The 20,999-nt window shown below is 37.5% G+C and overlaps 1 protein-coding gene across 6 annotated transcripts in view; it reads right to left on the bottom strand.

The window, feature by feature from the left end:
* Positions 1 to 20,999, bottom strand: part of SBF2 (SET binding factor 2) — a 230,887-nt gene that overhangs the window by 106,061 nt on the left and 103,827 nt on the right. For all 6 annotated transcript variants that reach the window (XM_030273779.4, XM_030273781.4, XM_030273784.4 and 3 more), the window contains exons 4-6: positions 13,333 to 13,446; positions 11,666 to 11,776; positions 9,294 to 9,399 (exon numbers count right to left, since the gene is read on the bottom strand). In XM_030273779.4, coding sequence (XP_030129639.4) covers positions 9,294 to 9,399; positions 11,666 to 11,776; positions 13,333 to 13,446 — 331 coding nt within the window. The remainder of the gene's footprint in view (positions 1 to 9,293; positions 9,400 to 11,665; positions 11,777 to 13,332; positions 13,447 to 20,999) is intronic.

Raw genomic sequence — 20,999 nt, 5'->3', positions numbered from 1 at the left:
AATATCACAAAACATGTTTTCACTTAAAAGTTTAAATAAATTTCAGTGGACTGTTATAGAGCAAACTGCAATCTGAAAATTTTTTCTCTTGTTTGAAATGTTTTCTTTTAAAAAAATATCATTAACTAAAGCACTTTATCAGATACACAGCTTCAAGCTGATTTACTTATAATAAATTATAATAAATATTATTTCTCAGATTTACAATTTCCTTAAAATAAACAACTGCACACTTTGTCTCACTGAAAGTTCAGAGAGGGTATAAGTGAGCATCTTATGTCATGTCCTTTGCTGTGCTGAAAAACACAGAACACTGCAAGAAATATTGGATATAAGAACTATGGTGCCTCCAACTCATTTCAGATGCCTGCCACCACAGCAGCAGCATCTCAGAGGGTGCTGAGCAAGCCCCCAGGGTATCCCCACGCGTCAAACAAACAGAAGCAGAGCAGGATGTACTGAAGGAATGGTTTGGCATTGCCTGGCTGCAATCTCTGGCTCTCCCTGGCAGGGATGCTGCTGCTTTCCCTGCAGCTGCAGCAAAGCTCACAGGAGTGGGTGAGCTCCAGTCAGCAGAGGGATGGGTCTGTTCCCACTGCAGCCCTTGGCCATTGGGCTGATTTTACCACAGCATCAAACCACAACCTGAGACTGCTGACAGAAAACAGATGGACCCTCCCTCCCTCCACCCTCCAAACTTTTTCTGTTAACTTGGTGAGATAAAACTGCTCAGCATGGCTGAGTCAAGCACCACTGCAGCAAAGGAGATGGGGCAGCACTGTGCAACTGGAAGTGGACATTCCAGACAGGATCATCTGCTTGGCTGCTGGGGAAATGAAGCCTCAGACACTGTCCACAAAGTGCCTTTACTTGAAGTGCAGAAGAATCCCTGTATAAAATTCACCATGACAATGTCCCTTTATTTCCAACAGCATCTAAAAGAACACTTTCCTTTTGTTCTGCTCTTGCAGCAGTAAGGCCCCATTAGCAGTAAATGCCACATCAAATCCCTTCATAATCTATTTGTTCTTTGATGGACTACACAAATCTACTTGGAACGCTTGAATGGTAAATTCTCTCTGGCTGGGTTATGGAGCTAATTGCAGCTCACCAGCCAGTGGGATTTAAACTGAAACTAGAACATAAGCCAACAGCATCCACTCATGTGATGCCAGGTCCCATAGGCTGGAGAGTATACAATTTATTAAGATCAAACACTGATTAGAAGTGTATACACTTCAATAAAACAGTCCTCATTTAATTACACATGCTGCTAAAAACCAACAAATGTTATGTGTGTTCCCATCACAGGATACATGATGTTCCATAGAAAGGAAAAAAACTGAGTGAGTTGGGTGAGAAGTTTGTAAACAACCTGACAGTAAAAAAAGTTCCAGTTTATATCACTAAAATCTCATAAAGATAAGATGTGGAAAGGGCACCACGTTGACCCTTAGTGCATTTCCCTGTTACAGGTATTAATGTACTGAAAATGCCTGCATTTGGACTCTTCATCTCTTCATATGCTCTGCAGATTACATCTCTCATTGCTTTGCTGCCCTACATGATGAAATATTAAAATATTCTTGCTGTATGTCAAAGACACCAGGATTTTCTTAGTCAACAAGTATAAGCCAGCTCACGTGCTGACTGTGCAGTGACCCTTTCATAATGTCTCCCAGCCATACAAATACACATATATACTCATCAGGAATGTCTTTTCCCATTTATACAGTAATTTGGTATTGTCATCTGTTGGCATAAAATACATTACATGAGAGGCTGAACATTTTATCTCCCCTAAACCAGAGTTAAAATAATGAGAAGTTATTTTATTACAGAAAACATTACTCAAAGTGTCAACAAACGAAGCCAAAAGCAAAAATTCTGGGTATTTTAATAGATCCTGGATTTAGAATATATAGGACTGAAGGGTCTATAAACAGTGAAGGAGTCCAGGCTTTTCCCATCATGGCTATATCAGACAACCCCAAACTGATCAAGCTTCATCTTAAATGCACTGATAATGCTTTGCATTACTATTCCCATCAGTAGGTGTTTCAGAATGTTTCTCATCCTACAGTTAGAAATTGCCTTTTAACTTCCAACCTTAAATAACTCATGAGCTTTTTGTATGAGCCTGTTCTTGGAGCTCACCTGTCTCTCTAACTTGTGACTTCTCCCTGAACAACACTGATATAAAAATCAGCAAATGGTAAATACATATGGTCTATGATATAGAATAAACTAAAAAGATAGAGTACAGCAGAAAACCCTAACACTGCTCAAAAAGCAGCCTCTAGAAGCCAGTAGGAGCTATAACATGACCAACAAATTTAAATATTCATTTCAGACTCTACATTATTTTGAGATTTATGTTTTCTAAAGGAAGCTACAGTTTTTAAGCAGTAGGGCTACTTTTACTTTCATTCAAAATAAAAATGTAAAGCATATCCTATAAGTATTTTGAGTTTAAAAATTAGCTACCACAAAAATAAACTCATTTGAGGCACACTATAATTCAGTATTACTCCTTTTGATTCAATAGGTTATTCTAATTATCACAGTAGGGTTATACTGTTTATGTTACTCTGTAGGCTGGACACTTTCACTGTTTATAGCCCCACTGCTCACATCATAATTTCCGAGGCAGGTATTGGGAAGCAATAAAACATTAGAAAGACAGGTAACAGATGAAGCCAGTTTCAGTGCACAATGCAGAAATTGATCAGTGTTCACATTTTAAGATCAAGAAAATAATACAGTTTTAAAATCTTGTTCTCATCCCCAGAATCAAATAATACCAGGAAATTGTGGTGCACGACTTCATCTCTCGTAGGACTTATAAAGTTTGATTTTTAGCATCAAAGGGAACAAAACTTACTGTGAAGAACCAATACTAAAGTATCAGCTCAATACTTTTTGAAGATAAGCAGTGAAAACTGAAGAAGCACCAGCAGCCAGGGATCAGCACCCGCAGAACAGAGGGCAAAGGGGAGCAAGGGGGAGGGGGGCAGTGCCCTGACCAACACCCAGAGCACCCAGAAGAGAGGGGCTGGGTGGGTCTGGTGGCAGCCAGCCAAGGGCACAGAGATGAGGAGGCACAGTCAGGGTGCCAGGCTGGCATGGCCAGCTCAGGATGAGGCCAGTGACAGTGGCCAGGGACCACAGGGCCAGCCCAGGCCGTGAGGAAGAGCAAGGCAGCAGGAGCAGCCCCGGGGTGAGGATCCGGCTCACAGAGGGCACCAGAACCATGGCTTGGGCTGGCCCTGGGGACATGGGCTGAGCTTAAGGGCAGCAGGAAAGCCAAGAGGCCAAGGAGCCCCTCCTTTTGCCATGTTTCACACAGCTCTTCCCCCAGAGCCTGAGCCAAAGCTGTGCAGCTGTGCCCAGCTGTGCTGGCCTCCAGCCCAGCCCTGCCAGGAGTGCCCTGGGGCTGCCCAGTGCCATAACATCCTCTTCCAAAGGAAACAGCACTTGTAAGAACCAAGGACAGAGCCTGCTCAACTCCCAGCCTCTGCACAGATTTCTTCTGAGAGCAGAACATCTGCTGTGCGATACTGGCACAACTACAGAACCATCCTAAAAATGTGGTTTTCATAAGTTAGCCAAAGCTGTAAAGTGCAAGCTTCTCAGTTTAAAATCCCTTGGCACATACAAATATCCACTTCCAAACAGAGCACATCTCAATTAAAAATAATTAAAATAATGCTGCTGCAATTAAGATCTTGTCCAAACAAATTTTTGAACATAAAATAATTACGGTATATTCATTATATTAAAAAAAAAACCAAAAACAACCTAAGTCTCCACCATTCTTCATTAACTTCTAGCAAATCTGAAAAATTAGAAAATACAGCATTTCTTTTACTTCAGTGCACTGGAATACACAATTCCAAAAAATTCTAAACAGGTATGACAATAATATATGATCCCATCATTATGTTTTGACTGGATTTATCACCATGTAACATTAACAGGGTTTGGCTCCACAACTGTTTAAACCAACAAAAATCATCTCTGTCAGTGTCACTCCATGGAAAATAATTCACTTTTTTTTGCTTGCTTGTTGTTGTTTAATTATTTAATTTTAAGCAGCTCTCTGTGGTATCAGAGAAGTATCTGCTCTGATGCAAAAGAAAGACAGGAACATGCAAGCAGAGCAAAAGGACAGAGAACACCCTGAACTTCTGAGTCCCAAGTCACAGTGTTGAAATTTGGAATTGAATAGTCACATTAAGAAAATACATCAGTGCTGGAGTGGAGCATTTAAAAGTGCTTGTACTGAAGTACTTCCTTGCTTAGCAACTCCCCCATCACCACAAACATCTTCCCTAATATTTATATTTTGTTCAACTGTAATAATCTTTAGAAGTTTAATCAATCAATCACTTTTGAGATCTGGAATTACAGATATTTAATGACACTGCAGTCTTCAACAATACTATATTATTTTTGAGTGCTCTTTTTTAGAGGCTCCATGTACTGTCTAATGGTACACACACAATTGCTACTTAAAAAATATTTTAAGACACATAAAAAGGCTGAAGGATAATGATGTTTAACACTTTCAGTTACATCATAGTTTGGACAAATCAAAGACAAGCTTGCCAAGCAGCAAACCTGGCTCCACCTAACATGACCATTCATGCTTGTGTCATTCCACCTTTTTAATCTCTATTCTACACAGCCCTGGATTCCAAAGCACCCTTACCTTGCGTCTTTGTCCAGAAGATTCAAAGCAGAATTTACTTCTAAGTGCCATTTTTACCACTTAAAAATTACTTTCTTTTAAACACAATGTCAGTGAGATTTTACTGAAAATACTTGAGTGGTGAATTTAAGATAAGAGGAAAACAAGCACAGGCAAACAAAGCAGAACAGGGGAAATAAGGACATAGGAAAACAGACCTGATATGAGACTAAACAAGAAGGAAAGGAAGGAAAACTCTTTTGTCTTTGATTAAATATTTAGAAAGAAGAGAGAAATTCTTCAGGAAAAAAAATTTTCATAATTTTTCTGCTCAGCTTAGCAGCATGATTCATGCTACCAGGCCTTGAAATGTGCAAAAATGAAAAGTGCTGGCTAAACCTTAAGGTTTTTGTTTTGCTCCTCAGGTCACTAATTTTTTTGTCCTGGCTTCTTTCGGAAAAAAAAAAAATTGCTTCTTGGGGAGATGGAGGTGTGTGTCTCAGACTCAAAGGACTGAATACATCACTGCTGAATACCCACATGGAGAAGGCAAGTAGGGCTGGAGTCTAGAGAAAAGAGCTTAAGGCAGAAACTTAGGAATGTACAGTTAATGCAGTGAGACAGGAGAGAAATATAACCTAAATATAACCTAAATCTCCTTTGAGCCTGAAGAAAGCTAGTGCATTTTGAAGCTTCTATAGATACCTACCATCTTACTAACAGACAACAAGAAATAGAAGAATACTGAAAGTCTTCCTGCTACCATGCATTATTTTTAAAAGTAACTTTATGATTCCTGTTTTTCCACCTAATCCTTTATTGATTAAGTGATTTCTAGTGATCTAGATATAGGCCTGGTTTTTGTCACACTGTTCCTATATATTAGGTGTTTTTTTAATAAAAAATAAGGTATTATTTAAAATGTCAAAGACTGCTGTTCCTTATTACTAAGCTTAAAACCTTTGGGGATATTTTTCCCAACTGTAGTTTAACGCCTAAGCACAAATAAGGTCTGTTTCCAGATATGCTGTGCACTTGGTAATACAGGGAGGGTCATCTGCTGACATGGTGTTATCCTGCCAAGCAGAAAAAGCATGATGAGGCTACTATTGCACAATAGTTCTCAAAATAAATGTTGAAATTACTTTTGGATCTATTCATAGTGATACACGTTGTCTTGCTGCCCACCTTCCTCCAAGAAAGAGCTATTTTTAAAAAGATGATTTATGCACTTCACAAATACTTTTCTAGCTACTCTTCAATTTTCTGTTAGTAAGTGAGATAGGATGAAGTGCCTTGTGCCAGCAGAGAAATAACTGAATGTGTCAGTATGGGACAAAAGCTCTGGTCAATATATGTGTCCTGAACACGAGACTGGATGGGACAACAGCTGCCACTGAAGGACTGAACAGCAGCAGAAAGCTTCAGCCCAGGTTGGAGAGAGACAAATACACATTAAGCTCCTGTTCCAACGAGGCAACAGAAACAAAGCAAGTGTGAATATTGTTCCAAGAAGCACAAGACCTTCTGACAAGTTCAGCTGTGATCTCCAGCAGAAAGAATTAGGCCTTATCTTAGGAAAATAAACTTTCTCAAAGGAATGAGCCAGTGGGTTCTACCACAGTCTTCTGGATTCACTGCCTTTAACTCTTCATAAGACTACATGAAAGGTGAGAATAAATGAAAATTTATTTAAAACAGTCTGTTTTTATTTCCTGGTCCTCCTTTTACAGTTAACAACCATTGCAAACAGGCACGTGTAGCTGTATTAACAACTCTGTTTTTAGTAAATCCAGACAGCAACTTGGAATTAATAAGCCTTGGCACTAAGAACATGATGACAGCCCATCACCTACATGGGAATGGAATTTTGTGCTGTTCTGGAAAGTGAGGTACACTATGAAAACACAAACATTTTCTAATCTGTGTCCTTTGAGACACAAGACAATTCTACCCTTGTGCTGTATCCCCAGATACTTAAATACATCAACTGGCAACTGAGGTACATATGGGAAAAAACCCCAAACAACCCCCCCAAAACACAAAGAAACAAAAAAAAAAATATCAGTGGTCAAAACTAGGAGGTGGGAAAAGCAGCCTTTTACAAAGTGTTCAAGTATTTGCTTTAAAAAAAATCTACCTGCCAACTTATTTGAACATTCCTTAACTAATACCAGGCCCATTCCCAGGCAGTTGTACCACTCTTGCCACACCAAAAAATAGGGAGACACAACAAGAAGACCCACACAAGGTCATCAGACAAACTATTCCTGATTGTTCTTATAGTCTTGTAAAAGACAAAGTCCTGCTGCAACAGAAAAGGAGGGAGACAACTCTTCTTTTTGTCCATGAGCGTGCATGATCCCCTTCAGGGAAACAGGATGTAAGCCTATAAACTTCTTGTGACAAGATTTGCCAAGTTTTATAACCATGCACTTTCTTCAGTCTCTCCCTTCTTCAGGCCAGTTGAAGCATCACTAACTAGAAAACTGAGCACTCAGTTTTCCTTCCTTATCTCCCTTTCTCTCCCCCTCCTCCTGCTGATCTTCTTATCCTTATGTGCCCTGGAAAAGACATCTGGTGAACACTGACTCATACTTCTTACAAGGCACCACAAAGCAAGAAAGATGGAACCTCCAAACATTTACTGGAAGGAGACAATAAGGCAGAAGAGCAGCAAAAGCACAGAAAGCAGACAGCAGAAAGGCTAATGGACTATGGGAAAAGAAGGATGAGATGGCAGACAAAGAGTAAATTGGGACTATAGATATTGAAAAATGTACAGGAGCTAATAAGAAATGACACAAATTCAAAATATAAAGGTAAAGAATTTTTGACTGCTAGCACAACAATCTAGTCCTGGTTAAACTTCGAACTCTTCAGTACTCTGCTACAGTAGATTTAGGAATTTACATGCCATCCATCTGTATATATTAACCCTATTATAACATGTGGTTAACAATATTAAATTAAACCATATGTGTTGGAAAGAAATGCTAAATTCTCATATGAAAGTTTTGTTACTCCTTTCTATACACAACAAGAGGAATTTTAAAAACTTGCCCTGCAAAATATTCTCTCAGTAAGACAAGAGAAAAAGATTGGCCTCAGTTTTCTCTTCCATATATTTACATTCTCACTCCATCTCCATGGCTTCCCTGTATAAATCTGATGCATACAATGACTTTTCAGATTTGTCCTCACTATTTTCCTCAGCCTGATCCTGTGACAAACACTCCAATCCCAATTTGCATAGAAAAGCCAGGTGCCAGAAGACAGGGTGATTACCTAAGAACTAATTGAAAGCCTCACTTTCTTTGACATTTTCTGAACTGTGCATTTATAGCAGCCTTCACTAGAACTGATTAAAAAACTGCTTCAAATCAGTTACCACATACACTACACTTACAGAACAACATATCACACCACATGGTGTAAACTGCTGCACTTATGGTATCTCACACCACATTTTATGTCTTCAGAAAAGGGGAAAAATTGTTATGTCTGTCCACATTCAAAACATAGCCTGCAATCTGATCAGAGCAAGCAATCCTAATGAATCTTGACATAATAAGCCAAATAAAACATCAGGATTGTGATGAAATTAAGTAGCACCTATAAACTATAGTAGCCACAATTTTTCTTATCTTTAAACTACTATTAAAAAAATTAAAATCTCCCTTTTGGAATAATATTCTTTTTGGAAGGATACAATTAAATCATCCTAGTAGGAGATGGCATGGAGCTCATCAGATCTGATACTGCTTTCTGTGACATAAGCTTAGTGTTGTTCACTGTTATTTTTCTGGTTTCATTCATTCTTATTGCCTGTTTGAGAGAACAATGGATGACAACGCATCTCCTGAGGCCATTTGGTAGCTCAAGAGTAAAACTGAGATTCACAGGATCAGAAAAGATGATTACTTGTGCCCTTATCCAGTGCTGCTACAAGTTTATGATTCAAAGTCACTTCACAAACCAATGAAACAAAGACTAAAAGTGTCAGGATTTAATGGCAGACAAGATCAATACTGAGGTACCCAGGTAACAGAGATGCAATGCTGCAATTGTAATGAACAAGAAAACATTTGGTGAGGATTGTGCTAGAGAATGTTCTTGAAAGATTGGGACAAATAGATAACAACAGAATTATAGGAACTTTTTGGTCACACCAGCTTTATTACAAACATCCCTGGCTTTCTTTGGAGTTTGTACAGTATCCAAGGGGAGTGGAGCAGAGAATCTTTTTACAGGAATGTTTGTATGATTACATAGGGGCCATGCTCACTTCTGCCCCCAGTAACTTACAGATACTACATGGTGGGATTGGACTAGATGACCTTTAAAGGTCCCTTCCAACCCAAACAATTCCATGATTCTCTAATACTGGAAATAAGCCTGCCACAGGCAGGCTGCACAGAAAGGTTCTCTGAATGCCTGATTAGGGTGTAAAAGCACAGTCAATCATTCTTTCATTCAAAAGAAATTAATATTTAACATGCAGCTTTCTTGGCACATGATTAGAATTGAACTAGAAGAGAAAATACCTCATTTTATAATTTAGAAAAACAATTGTTTTTCTGAGCAGGCCTAGACATACCCAGTTGCTGAAAGAGAAGAGCCACACTGGTGCCTGTAACAGGGAGGCTATCATGTAGAGGAGTCTGTATCAGCTGTCGGTCTCCAGCTCCCAAAGAAAACAATTTCTGTAGAAAGAATTTTTTAAAATTTAATTTATATAGAATGAACAATCTGTCATCATACAGATAAGTGATTCATACTGCAAAAATTATTTATTTTGTATAGAGAAACTTAAAGTCAAACATAGATCTGAAATATAATTTGTGGACAGTGATATGTCTGCTTGATAGTGTCTCCTTTGCATTTTACACTAAGTTAAATAGTTATGGCTTTGAAGGCAGTTAATAGAACTATTAATACAATAAAAAACCTACCAGGGAAGAAAGGGTTTTTAATCCATTTAAATCAGAAAAATGTACAGGATTACTAACTGAATTTCTTTGCTCTCTACCATCCCCAGGCATGCATTAAGTATGAACATACTTGTGACTCATGAGTATTGAAGAGGGCACTTCTGCTGCTCCTGTGCTCCTGCTCTGCACATTAAAGTCCAATTACAGCTTCAGTTCCCTTTCCAGCACAAGAACATACCTCCCTAGAGGAAGGCAGGAATTGGGAGGGAAAGAAGTGCACTTGAGCATCACATCCCAGAGAGCTCTGTGATTGCCACACGCCCTCGCTGTCCTGTGGGCAAACCCACATGGCACTCAAGCACTGAGTGATGCCAAGCAGCTCCCTCCAACCAGTCTCCCGTGGGCTGGGGGCATTTCTGTGTGGTAAATCCTCACTCTGTATGGAACCAAAGGTGGGGAATGTAGGAAGGCGGCCAGCTCTGTCTGCTGCATAAGTATTTAAAAATCTTCCCAGTAAACCCAAAGAAGTCCCTGAGCTGTAGCAGAGATGCTCTGCCCCAGCACTGCAGCAGCAGGTCTGGGTGCAGGTCAGGAACCCATTTCACAGCTGACTCTTTCTGGAAAGAAATGCTACAAGAGTGTTCCCACTCTTGTACATACAGTTCACTATAATTCACCTTCAGCCCTGCAAGCATAAGGCATAAGAAAGAAAAGAGAAACACTTAATTTCTGATTTAAATGACAGTTTGACAGTAGCAAACTTAAGTTGGAAATGAGTGAGCATTTTAATTGAGGAGAGAAAGCAGAAAGAAGAACAATCAGAAGAGCACGAGTTTTCCTTCCTCTTCTAGCAGAGCAAACAGCCACTGAGAAAAGCTGCATTTATGGACAGGGAGAAAAAAGAGAGGATAGAAGCAGAGCCAGAAGCTCAGGTGGATCACCAAAACCAAAATTATGAGGCTCAAATACCACTGGAAAAGGGAGTTTCTGATGAGGGGATAAAATCTGATTACTCCCCTTCAAAGCCAAAAGCCTAGGATAGAAAAACCAGAGATGTTGCAGCCTGGGAGCAGCAAGGCAGAGCTTGACAAAGCTGACAGGACACTCTTGACACCTCCTGCACTAAGGAAGCCCCACAGCAGCCAGGGCTATGGCAAAACCAGAACAGAATTAGGAAGCTGTAGGATTTCAAGAGGGTTGAAAACCCATAGGTCGAGTGGGAAGTTGCATATGTAATTGACTTTAAAATGTTGCCATTTGCACATGTAGTTTTCGGGTATGTTTCATAGTAAGGACCATCATTTCCCATCAGGGTCACAGCATAAAAACAAAAACCAAACATAGAAGACTCAACTGGCTTACCAAAATCCCACAAATGTATAGGAATAATTTATAAAAAGTAAGTCAAGAAGAAAACCTGATTTTCTGCTCACAGAAAGCACAAATGAAAAGCAGAAAGGTGTCTGTTTACTAGAAAACTTTATATTAATTTTTGAATGCATGGGCTACTTGCATTTTTTAATTTCCCTGAGGAAACCACATTTGAGTAACTTTTTTAGCATTTAAAAAACAAATTACAAAAATAAAACTTTAAATTAGTTATCAAAAAAAACAACCAGTGAAATCCTGAACTCCAACAAGGAAAAACATATATAAGTGAAGTGATATGAAGCTTATGTTAGAAAATGGTAAAGAAAAAAAGTCTTAAAAAAAATTTATGTAGCAAGCAAAAATATTACTTGAACACATTATTATTTAAAAACTAAACTTATACAAACTGCTTAATTTGTTAATGTGCCCTGTAAAAGCCAACTCAGTGACAAAATTAACCCCTTGACCTTATCCTGGAATGGAATTTTTGCTGTCTTAAGAAGACAGGCCACAGGGAAAGCACTCACAGGCCACAGGGAAAGCACTCAGCTGAACTATGATCTTTTTTTTCTTCAAAAATATCTCAAGAATTTATTTTTTGTTTTCTTCATAAATTAAATTAACTGGAAAAATACCCTTTCCTCCCCTAGCCCCCCTCCCCATTTACCTGAGACCCTCCAGAAGCAGGGACAAGGCATGAACACAGATTTGCAATGAGAGTCTCCAGTGACACATTCAGGCTGTCCACATACACGGTGTAGATCAAGCCAAGGCAAGCCTAGAAAGGTTGACAAAATATATCAAACTGCAATACAGGGAAGGAAAATGTCAAATTATTCAAAGATCTATGTATATAATCTTTAAAAAAAAAAAAGTTATTCTTAGTAGTTACTAGTGCAGTGAAGTACTCTCCAACCAAAGTAATTTGCAACAGAGGTAATAATTCATTTTAAAAAATTGTCCACTGGCTACTTGCAAGGGATGTATGTTTTTACTTTTTAACAAAATTCTAGGTATAATGGTTGTGCTTTGTTTGTTATATAAGAAGTGCATTATTATAAGTTATTGTTAAAAATTATAAAAATCAACAAGCTTCATAGATGTGCTTTGAACTCTGAAGGACATAAACCTGACTGGTTTCCAGAATAGAACACTGATTAATCAATGACCAGTATCAATCACTAACAATTCCATATGTTTTTTAACTTACATTCTTTATTTTATCAATTTAAATATATTTTATATTAATGGCACATTAATATTTCCACATATTTTATTAATGGATCGAACTTTCATTGAGAAATCATAGATACAGCTTTAGCATTTTTACTAATAATTTAATCCAGATCAATGTGACATTCTAAGAAGCCATTGGACAAAAGAAAATAATTGCTCCACAGCATCTTCTGCCTTTTAACTGCTGTAACTTTGATAAATCAGCAAATATTTTAGTAGTTCTCTTCTTAGAAATAATTCCAACAGTAACTTTTCATATCACACATAGTTAAACAGTGAAACTCTGCCGTGGGTTGTTGTAAAATATGAATGTTAAGAAAGTGAACTAATTTTAGAAAAACCCACAGAAACAACAGCTCTGGTTCAGGATGTCATTTAACTATTATTCACATTGAATGAGAATTAACAAAAACATTTTGTAGAATTATTTCTACAGCCTGTGCTATTGTTACACACTCTGCTTTGCATTTGCCATGGGCCACTACGAGGGACAAAACACTGGGCTACAAGGACTTTTAATCTCACATGGAACAGTCATCCTTAATGTCTAAAGACAACTGCTGAATGATTTCCTCCCTTGATCTGTAAACTGAACTTTATTTGTTTCTGTTAATATGTATTAGGTTCAGAGAAATTTAAGCTTTTCATTTATCTCAGATAAGCCATATTTCACCAGGTGAAAGTAATCCAAGGTCCTAAATCTTGGTCATGCATCTTAATTTGGTCTGGAAGAGTCTTGGACATTTTACTTCATATGGAGAACTAGATTTTCACTGTTAATTTACCATTATATAGTTAGTCAAATATTGTCTGTCTTTTTCCTAATAACTTCTTAAATTAGAGAGTATTCTGATCCCAGAAAAATCCACTCCTGTGTAGTTTTAAAACTGCTTGGAGCGTAAAAAGGCACTTCTTTAATCTACAGGGGCTATTTACTGTCACAGATGTTGAATTTTAGCTAGTTCAATCTAAAGCTACTTTTAAATTCCCAGATCAATCTTCAGTGAGATATTTTAAATCAAAAGTACTGTTATTGTTACTCATTTAAAACAGATTCTTCTACTGATATATTGTAAATAGCAACTGCAAGTTCTTTACCCTGAAAATTTCTGGATAATCTAGTCTGGACACCAGCACCAGACTTTTAGGAGCAAATACTTCTGCAGGCTGAATTAAACCAGACTCCTCTTCACCTTCAATTTCTTTCGTTCCCTTGAAAACAGAAACACTTCAATTAATAAGCAGGAAAAAACTTCAAACCAAAATGTTAGCATTTTTACCAAAAGTTAATGTTTCTCAGAGCTTCAGAAAAGTACTGCATTATTTGAAACTGATAACAAAATCAAGTAACAGGAGCACACTCCAATGGCTGCCTCAACTCCCTAAAGGTTCTAGATTAATTCAGTTTATTAAAACTCATCTTGGGAAGTCATGTACCAATGTACCTAAACTAAAGCTCTCCTAAGGCAGCAGTTTCACAGGACATTGTTTCACATTAAATACTCCCTGTGGCACATTTTAGATAGTGAAGTGGATGACAGAACAGGATCCTTCCACATCAAAGTGTTAGCTGATTTACAATCTCTCCAAATACAAAAATAATGCATTTCACAAAAGAATGTTTGGTTGTCCTCCTAATATTAATATAATTCAATTTCTTCTAGAATTCCCACTATCATTACAGCTGAAATTATCTGTAATGTCATCTACAGCCTGACCTAGTGAATTTGGAATTTAAAGAAACTTCTTCACCAGCAAATCGGTTCAGATTTCGCAAAAAATCCCTCACACTTAGGAACCACTAAGGTTACAAAAAAAAAAAGGGAACAGCACAGTGCAGATAAACTTGCAGTTGCTCATGATATTGTGCAAGTGGCTATAACCTTCTTGCCAGAACTTATTCAATCACAAATAGTTTATTATTATTCATAGCCAAAACTGAAGATGTCACTAAATATTTTCATTTCTAGAATTCCATACATTCTTTGACAAATTAAGTTTTCAGATGACAGAATGTCCTTGCTTTCCAATTGCCAGATGTAATTCTCTCCAACCCCGCACCACCCACCAAATTTCTTTTATTTGTTCTTCTGACAAAGCATTCTTCCAAGTAAAAATCACTCTATTATCTTAATTAGGAACACGAGAAAAATTATGTCCATTTTCATATGACAACATGAAATATCTGCCTTCTATTCCTGTCACATTACTACTCATCATTTCAGTTCCCTAAAAAAACAAAAAAATCCACCATTTCTCCTAAATGGATGAAATCTGATAAAAATGTTCTTAAATGCCAGGAATGCTACAAGTTCATGAGCTTTATTTCACAATCTCAGTTCAGAATGTACACTTTCTTTAGGCAGATGCTAACCCACAATCCAGAATTCAAGATAAAATGATATAAAATGAGAGTACTTGGGTTTTAATCAGAATACCTTGGTTAATACAGTATAACACTTTCATACCAAAATAAAACCAGTTGGTTCAACAGTACATATACACATATTGGCAAACACTTGACTTTGTACGGTACATTTTTCCTAAATGTCAAGCAATTCATTCACATTGTACTTGCTTGGTTGAGTCTGCACCTCATTTCTAAAAAAAAATTGTGATTCACAAACAGAGAAACCCAATAACTCAACAGTCACACATCCCACACAGGTTCATTCATTTTCATCCATTTTAATGCTGACAGCAAGAGCTTTTACAGGAATTACAGTTCCCTCCCTCTGCCCCCCAAAATCCCCAAATTTTTAAATTATCAGCAGAAGTTTACTGTACCAGTCATTCTAAAGAGCAAGTATGAGTTCTAGGCATAAAGACAACAGTTTCTGGATCTCTGACAAACTGTGGGCTCTGACATTAGGAAAAAAGAACTTAAAACACATTCCACATTCCTAAAGACAAGGGAACATGGAAGCTCCTCCATATTCACATGGTACTAAGATTATGAAACCTCAGGATGGCTCAGACAGGGAGGAGCTTTCCATACAAGACCTTTCTAATAAAATCCACACAACTTCAGACCAAGTCTTGAATAATTCATAATTAGATTTAAAGCTTTTGGGGCACGACAGCAGCACAATACTGATTGATAAAGCATTTACACTCTTAAACCACTCTCTCCTACTTCATAAGAGATTTACAGAAAAATGCAATGTGACTGCTGTGTTTCTTCCCCAGCTCAGCATTCTGACAGGCACACAGGCACATTATTAGGAGTCACTAGACTAAGTAGATAATCATTTCAAACACATGACTTTTAACCTACTTTTCAAGCAAAGTATTAACAGCATAAGCATTCTGTACCAAAAGTAATTACAAAGCAGTAAAGCCACAAATGTGATTGTATTTACACTTCTGGTCAGACACACACACACATTCCATCTTTATCCCTTTTTCCATCTATGGAAAAAATATTGTCTAATAGAAAAATAACAAAATTAAAGAGTTTGTTATGTTGGGGGCTTCTTACAATAACTTTTTATTTTCTATATGCAGCATTCAGTTTACAGCTTAGCTAAGAATAAGTGGATAGTATGGTAAGCTTGCTAAGGATACGCAGATTGAAAGAGGAATTTAAATTACAGAATCATAGAGTCACAGAATCATCTGAGTTGGAAAAAAACCTCTGAGATCCCTGAGTTCAGCCTATGGGTGAACACAACTCTGCCAATTAGACCACAGCACTGAGTGCCATGTCCAGCTTCTTCTGGAACACCTCAGGGATGGTGACACCAGCACCTCCCTGGGCAGCCCATTACAGAGTCTGATCACCCTTTCTGTGAAGAAATTCCTCCCGATGTCCAACCTGAACCTCCCCTTGAAGCTGTGTCCTCTCATCCTGTTTCTCATTGCCTGAGGGAAGGGACTGATGCCCACCTGGCTACAACCACCTTCCATGGAGTTGTAGAGTGGCAAAGTCCCATCTGAGCCTCTTTTTCCTCAGGCTAAACATCCCCAGCTCCCTCAGCAGCTCCTCCTCAGACTTGTGCTCCAGATCCTTTCCCAGCTCTGTTGCCCTTCCCTGAACTTGCCTTGGTTAATTAATATTGAAAAATACTAATTTTTTCCCTTCCATTTTTCTCTTTTTATTTGAAATAGGCAAACTTTGAGAACAGCTGAATTTAGGAAAATGTACCACTAGAGAGCAAACAATGTTCCAGATCCTTAACAATCCATTTCATTTAACAGGTAGAAAACATTTAAAATCTCATCCAGAAATACCTGCGCCTCGAGAAGGCAAATGAATCCTTTTTCTTTTTTACCACCCAATTAATAAAGTCCCAAAAAAGACTTTTCCATAGGCTACAGAGTAGGTAGAAGAGTCTGATCTAACTGTTATCAAAGAAGTGCATGACCTGTGGTTATATACAATTTCGCCACACTTAAAATATTCACTCCTCTGTACTTAGACATGACCAAAGCCCATCAGGGTCCTGCTCCCTGCCTGTCACATCCAGAATCCTCTTTTCTTCTGCATCCTGACATGGTTTCTAAAGTTATAAGAAGAATATTATGCAGAGATCTGTAAAGTATGGCTGACTTATGTCCTTACAGCAGGTCTCCCAAAAAATTTCCTGGATGTTGCAAACCATCACAAAAACTTACATGCAACATGACAATATTGAATGCTAACATTTATGTCACATGAGATCAAAAAAATGCACAGGAAAAATTAAGATAACCAATTTTAACTAAAAACTTAAATCCTTGAAAAATTAAAATAAAATTAAACAAGCAATTATTTCTTGTCTAGGTAGAACATGCTTGAAAATGTATCATAAGTTTGAACAGAAAAATCTTACCTGGTTTCATGACAGGGTGTTTTATTTATTTACTTGCTCTCTGTTTTTCCCCTTCTCTTTTTCTGCATTAATAATATTTGATAATCAAACTCAGAAAATGGTGAAACCTCTTTTGAAGGTATCACAATGCAATTTGATTTTGCCTAATTTGGCTGCTATAGCTATAAAGTGGCCTCTTATGAGATTGGCCAAAAAAAGTGTGTGTGTGTGTTTAGTACACTTAAAGTACACCAATACATATCTTTAAACTCAAATGTTTTCATGTATTTTAACAAATGTTTACACCCACATCTACACTAAAATACATACATGTGTGTATATATATATATATATATACACACACAAACAACTCCCAGAATGATACAATAATCAGTTTCACAGATTCTTACAAAAATGAGAGTACATAACTAGAGAGTGCACCTATTGCAACTGTTGGCCTTTCTTCTTTTATAGGAGAAGCAGTCACTGAACATATTTATGACCTCAAGTGATGGGGTAAATTAAAATATGCAATAACCAACCAATTAAACTAACAGCATAACTCCATAGTTTATGAACTTGCTCAATAAAAGCAGCTGAATTAACAAATGCATTAAACCAGCTTTGATCCCGGACTGATAACCAACAGTTCAGAAAAATTAACTGTAATCACCACTGTTCAACATCACTCTGCTATTTATTTGTTTCCTTGTTTACTGAAAACAATTTGTTCCTCAGGTTAGCCAAGGGATGTACATGGCATCAAGCCCAAACTAGACAAATTCACCCTTATTATTGAAACATTTTAAAATGAGGAAGGTAACTGACAACTGCAGTCACCAGCAGATCAGGCATGATGTCCCAGATCCTAGAAAAAGGTTTAATACCTTCTCAATCATTGTAGTTAAAATTGAATACTTGTTGGGTTTATACACATTAAGTAAGGTATTGCTTCGCTTAATCAGTGTCCTTTTGCTCTGAAAATCCCTCTACATCTATAAAAAAGTGTAAAGATGAGCACAGTTTGCACCATTTTACCAAGTAGGGAGAGAAGAGTTTGAAAGCTTGGTATTAGAAGAAAAGGTATTAAACAAAGGATAGTTATGATAATAAAATATTGCATATTTCCCTCAAATAAATGGAAGTCAATCAAGAGCAAAATACTTGCTTAACAGTGAAATGTATATTAAATAAATTATAATATAATAAATATTAAATAAATAACTGCATCATGCCTGTAACAAGAAAATAGGTACTCACAGCTATGAATTATTTTCATTTGACATACATTTATGTGAAATTTAAAACATTTATGGGTTACCTGATGTCTGATCAAGGCTGACCTGACACTCCAAGTTTCCCATTGAGTGGCAGTAGACTATGCAACATCTCTGTGCTTCCCACTCACTTCCATGAAATTACACCTCCTGTAAGCCACATCTGGCCGACACTGGATGTGTTTCAATGTTGCATGTGGTAAATCAGGATAAAACCAGGCATTCTCATTAAAGTCTCAATTTCTGCTTAAAAAATTATGTTAAAGCTTGCAGAAGAAAAAGGTGACTGATTTTGTGCTACTTCAGTGAAGAACTGCAACTCATTTAAAGGCAACAGATGTGGCAGCCAAAAAACAAATGAAGCTTTAAAAAACAACTTTACTCATATTAACCTTATCTTCTTTTATTAAACACAGATATTAATTGCCATGATCTAGCCTTCAAACTTTAAGGTTTCCTTGAACTTTTATAAACCTAATTTTGCCACAACAATCTCATTATTTTAAGATGTCAGCTCTGCTTCTAATGTTGACATTTAATTTAAAGATAAACATCTAGCCAAAATCAACATTAGGAACCAAAGTCAGTTATGAAAGATCAAAAGGACCTACCAATATGATTCAAAAAAAATTCTCCCTACTACTGAGTGCAGCATTATCATTTGCTCCATCAACATGCAACTGAATTACAGCACACATGAACCACAGCCACTCTTCTTCTCCTATTTTTTCACCCTAGTCTTCAGAGTCTGGAATTCCAGTTCTGATTCATGTTGAACAGAGAAAAATTTGGCTTATCCTCATGTCAGAGGGAGGAAAATCAATTTAAACTGAGGTACTAATAGAAAAGTTAGAAGAAACATGAGGCCTTAGATGTAGCTGTGCTGTTCTGGGGGTGGAAGCTGGCAGGCATTATTTGAAACTCAAAGGAAATCAAATGTGAGCAGAAACTGAAGTTAGAGTTGTGCTTTAACAATTCGTTCACCCTTCGAAAGAGAATGAACTTCTCTCATTCCAAAACTTGCACTCTAGTACTTCATTATGTCAAAAACAGTTTGTCCTATGCAAAATTTTGCATTGAAATGATGCCAAGTTCACCAATCCTGTTGTTTTTCTACTAACTGCCCAGCAAAGAATTAGAGACCATGTTCAATTTCTTATTTTAGGAAAAATTATTTGGAGTTTACTTTAGTAATCTTATGCCAATTACTCATTTGGGACAGATCCCTTTCTCCTTAGGTGACTTGGTCTCTGTCTTATTTGCAGCCAAATACACGCTTAGCTGCTTTATTAACAATCAAAGGCCAAAAAACATTCAGCATCAATTAATTTTATTTACTTGTCAGAGTATATAAATGCATGTATCCAATAAATTCTAACACATGTAGCAAAGTTAAAATAAACTAAGCTGCCTGCTGCCAGAAGTCAACTCTGCAGCCCGGCTGCAATCTGGTGTACTGAGCTAAAAGCACAGGTGAACAGACCTGCTTTGTGGTTTGCCTGTGTGTACAGAACCACACCACTGCAGCTCAACCTACACTGGAAAAAATTCAACCAGCATCAAAGCCATTATCTTAATTATTTCAAAATGGGGATAAAACACTGTAGCAATGCACAGTAAGGAGCCTATCAACTAAAAAGATAAGGATCAAAGACAGAAAATGACATGAAGATCATAAACTTATCAAACAGTAATCTTGAGTTTTTATGACAGGTCAGCTTGTTCACTCTCTATGCACTACTGACACTTCAGAGTTCAAATGTGATAGGAAAGAGTCTGCAATGCACCTTCCAGCACTACACAAAATTGACACCACTGCAATCTATTTAGATGTTGTCCACTTAATACACTTTGAAAACCTCTAGAAGGTGTTGATATGGATTATCACATAAAAACATTGAAAGCACTTTGGAACCACAGTAGCTTCACACCCACACTTTGCCCATTTCAGTGCAGCTTTCCAGCCAAAGTGTCTCTCTGGAATAGGATGTGCAAGCTCCAGAGGATCTGGGAAGAGCAAGGTGATGCCACTGAGTTGCCCTGCTGAGATCCCACGAGGCAATAATCAATAGCATTAAAAACTGCCTTTACTGTGTTACCCTCAACACTAAGGAATGGGAAAGAACTGCAGTACCAGGTCCTTAGCAAGAAGTATGCAGAAGCAAACATCATTTCAGAGCTTCAAGTTTACTAAACGTTTCCGAATTTTCCCAAAGGCAGCTAGCTTTATCCATGAATTCTAACTTCACTCACCTAAACTAAGGTGAGAAAACTGCAGACACCTACAATACACATGCAGAACCAATGGCAAAACTCAAACCTAAGAATGCTGTAATTCATGTCCTATTTTAACTTACTGTAATGTGTTGCTTTTTTTTTTTAATAATGCAGAACAGCATATGTAGGAATACACCAAGGCAAAATTTTACATACACAGATTGTTTTGGTTAATTAAAACAGTTAATTGAATTGCATATAGGGAAATGCATTGAAATGACCTCCAGTGAATTGCTGAACTAGTATTATACTACTGTTTGAAAGTCAGCTGAATCTGATCTCTACTGACAAAGAAATGCCTCTGCTTAAAAGATAGCATCTCCTTGTCCTGTGAGCTGAACTTGGGGCCTCTGTTCAACAACACAGGAGTTAAGAGGACAAGGTGACCTTTACCCAACACAAGTTTTTGTACCCTGCA

This window comes from Taeniopygia guttata, chromosome 5 (genome assembly GCF_048771995.1).
Source record: "Taeniopygia guttata chromosome 5, bTaeGut7.mat, whole genome shotgun sequence".
Classification (NCBI taxonomy): domain Eukaryota; kingdom Metazoa; phylum Chordata; class Aves; order Passeriformes; family Estrildidae; genus Taeniopygia; species Taeniopygia guttata.
Note: the sequence above shows the minus strand (reverse complement) of the source record. Positions and strands in the feature narration are given on the sequence as shown.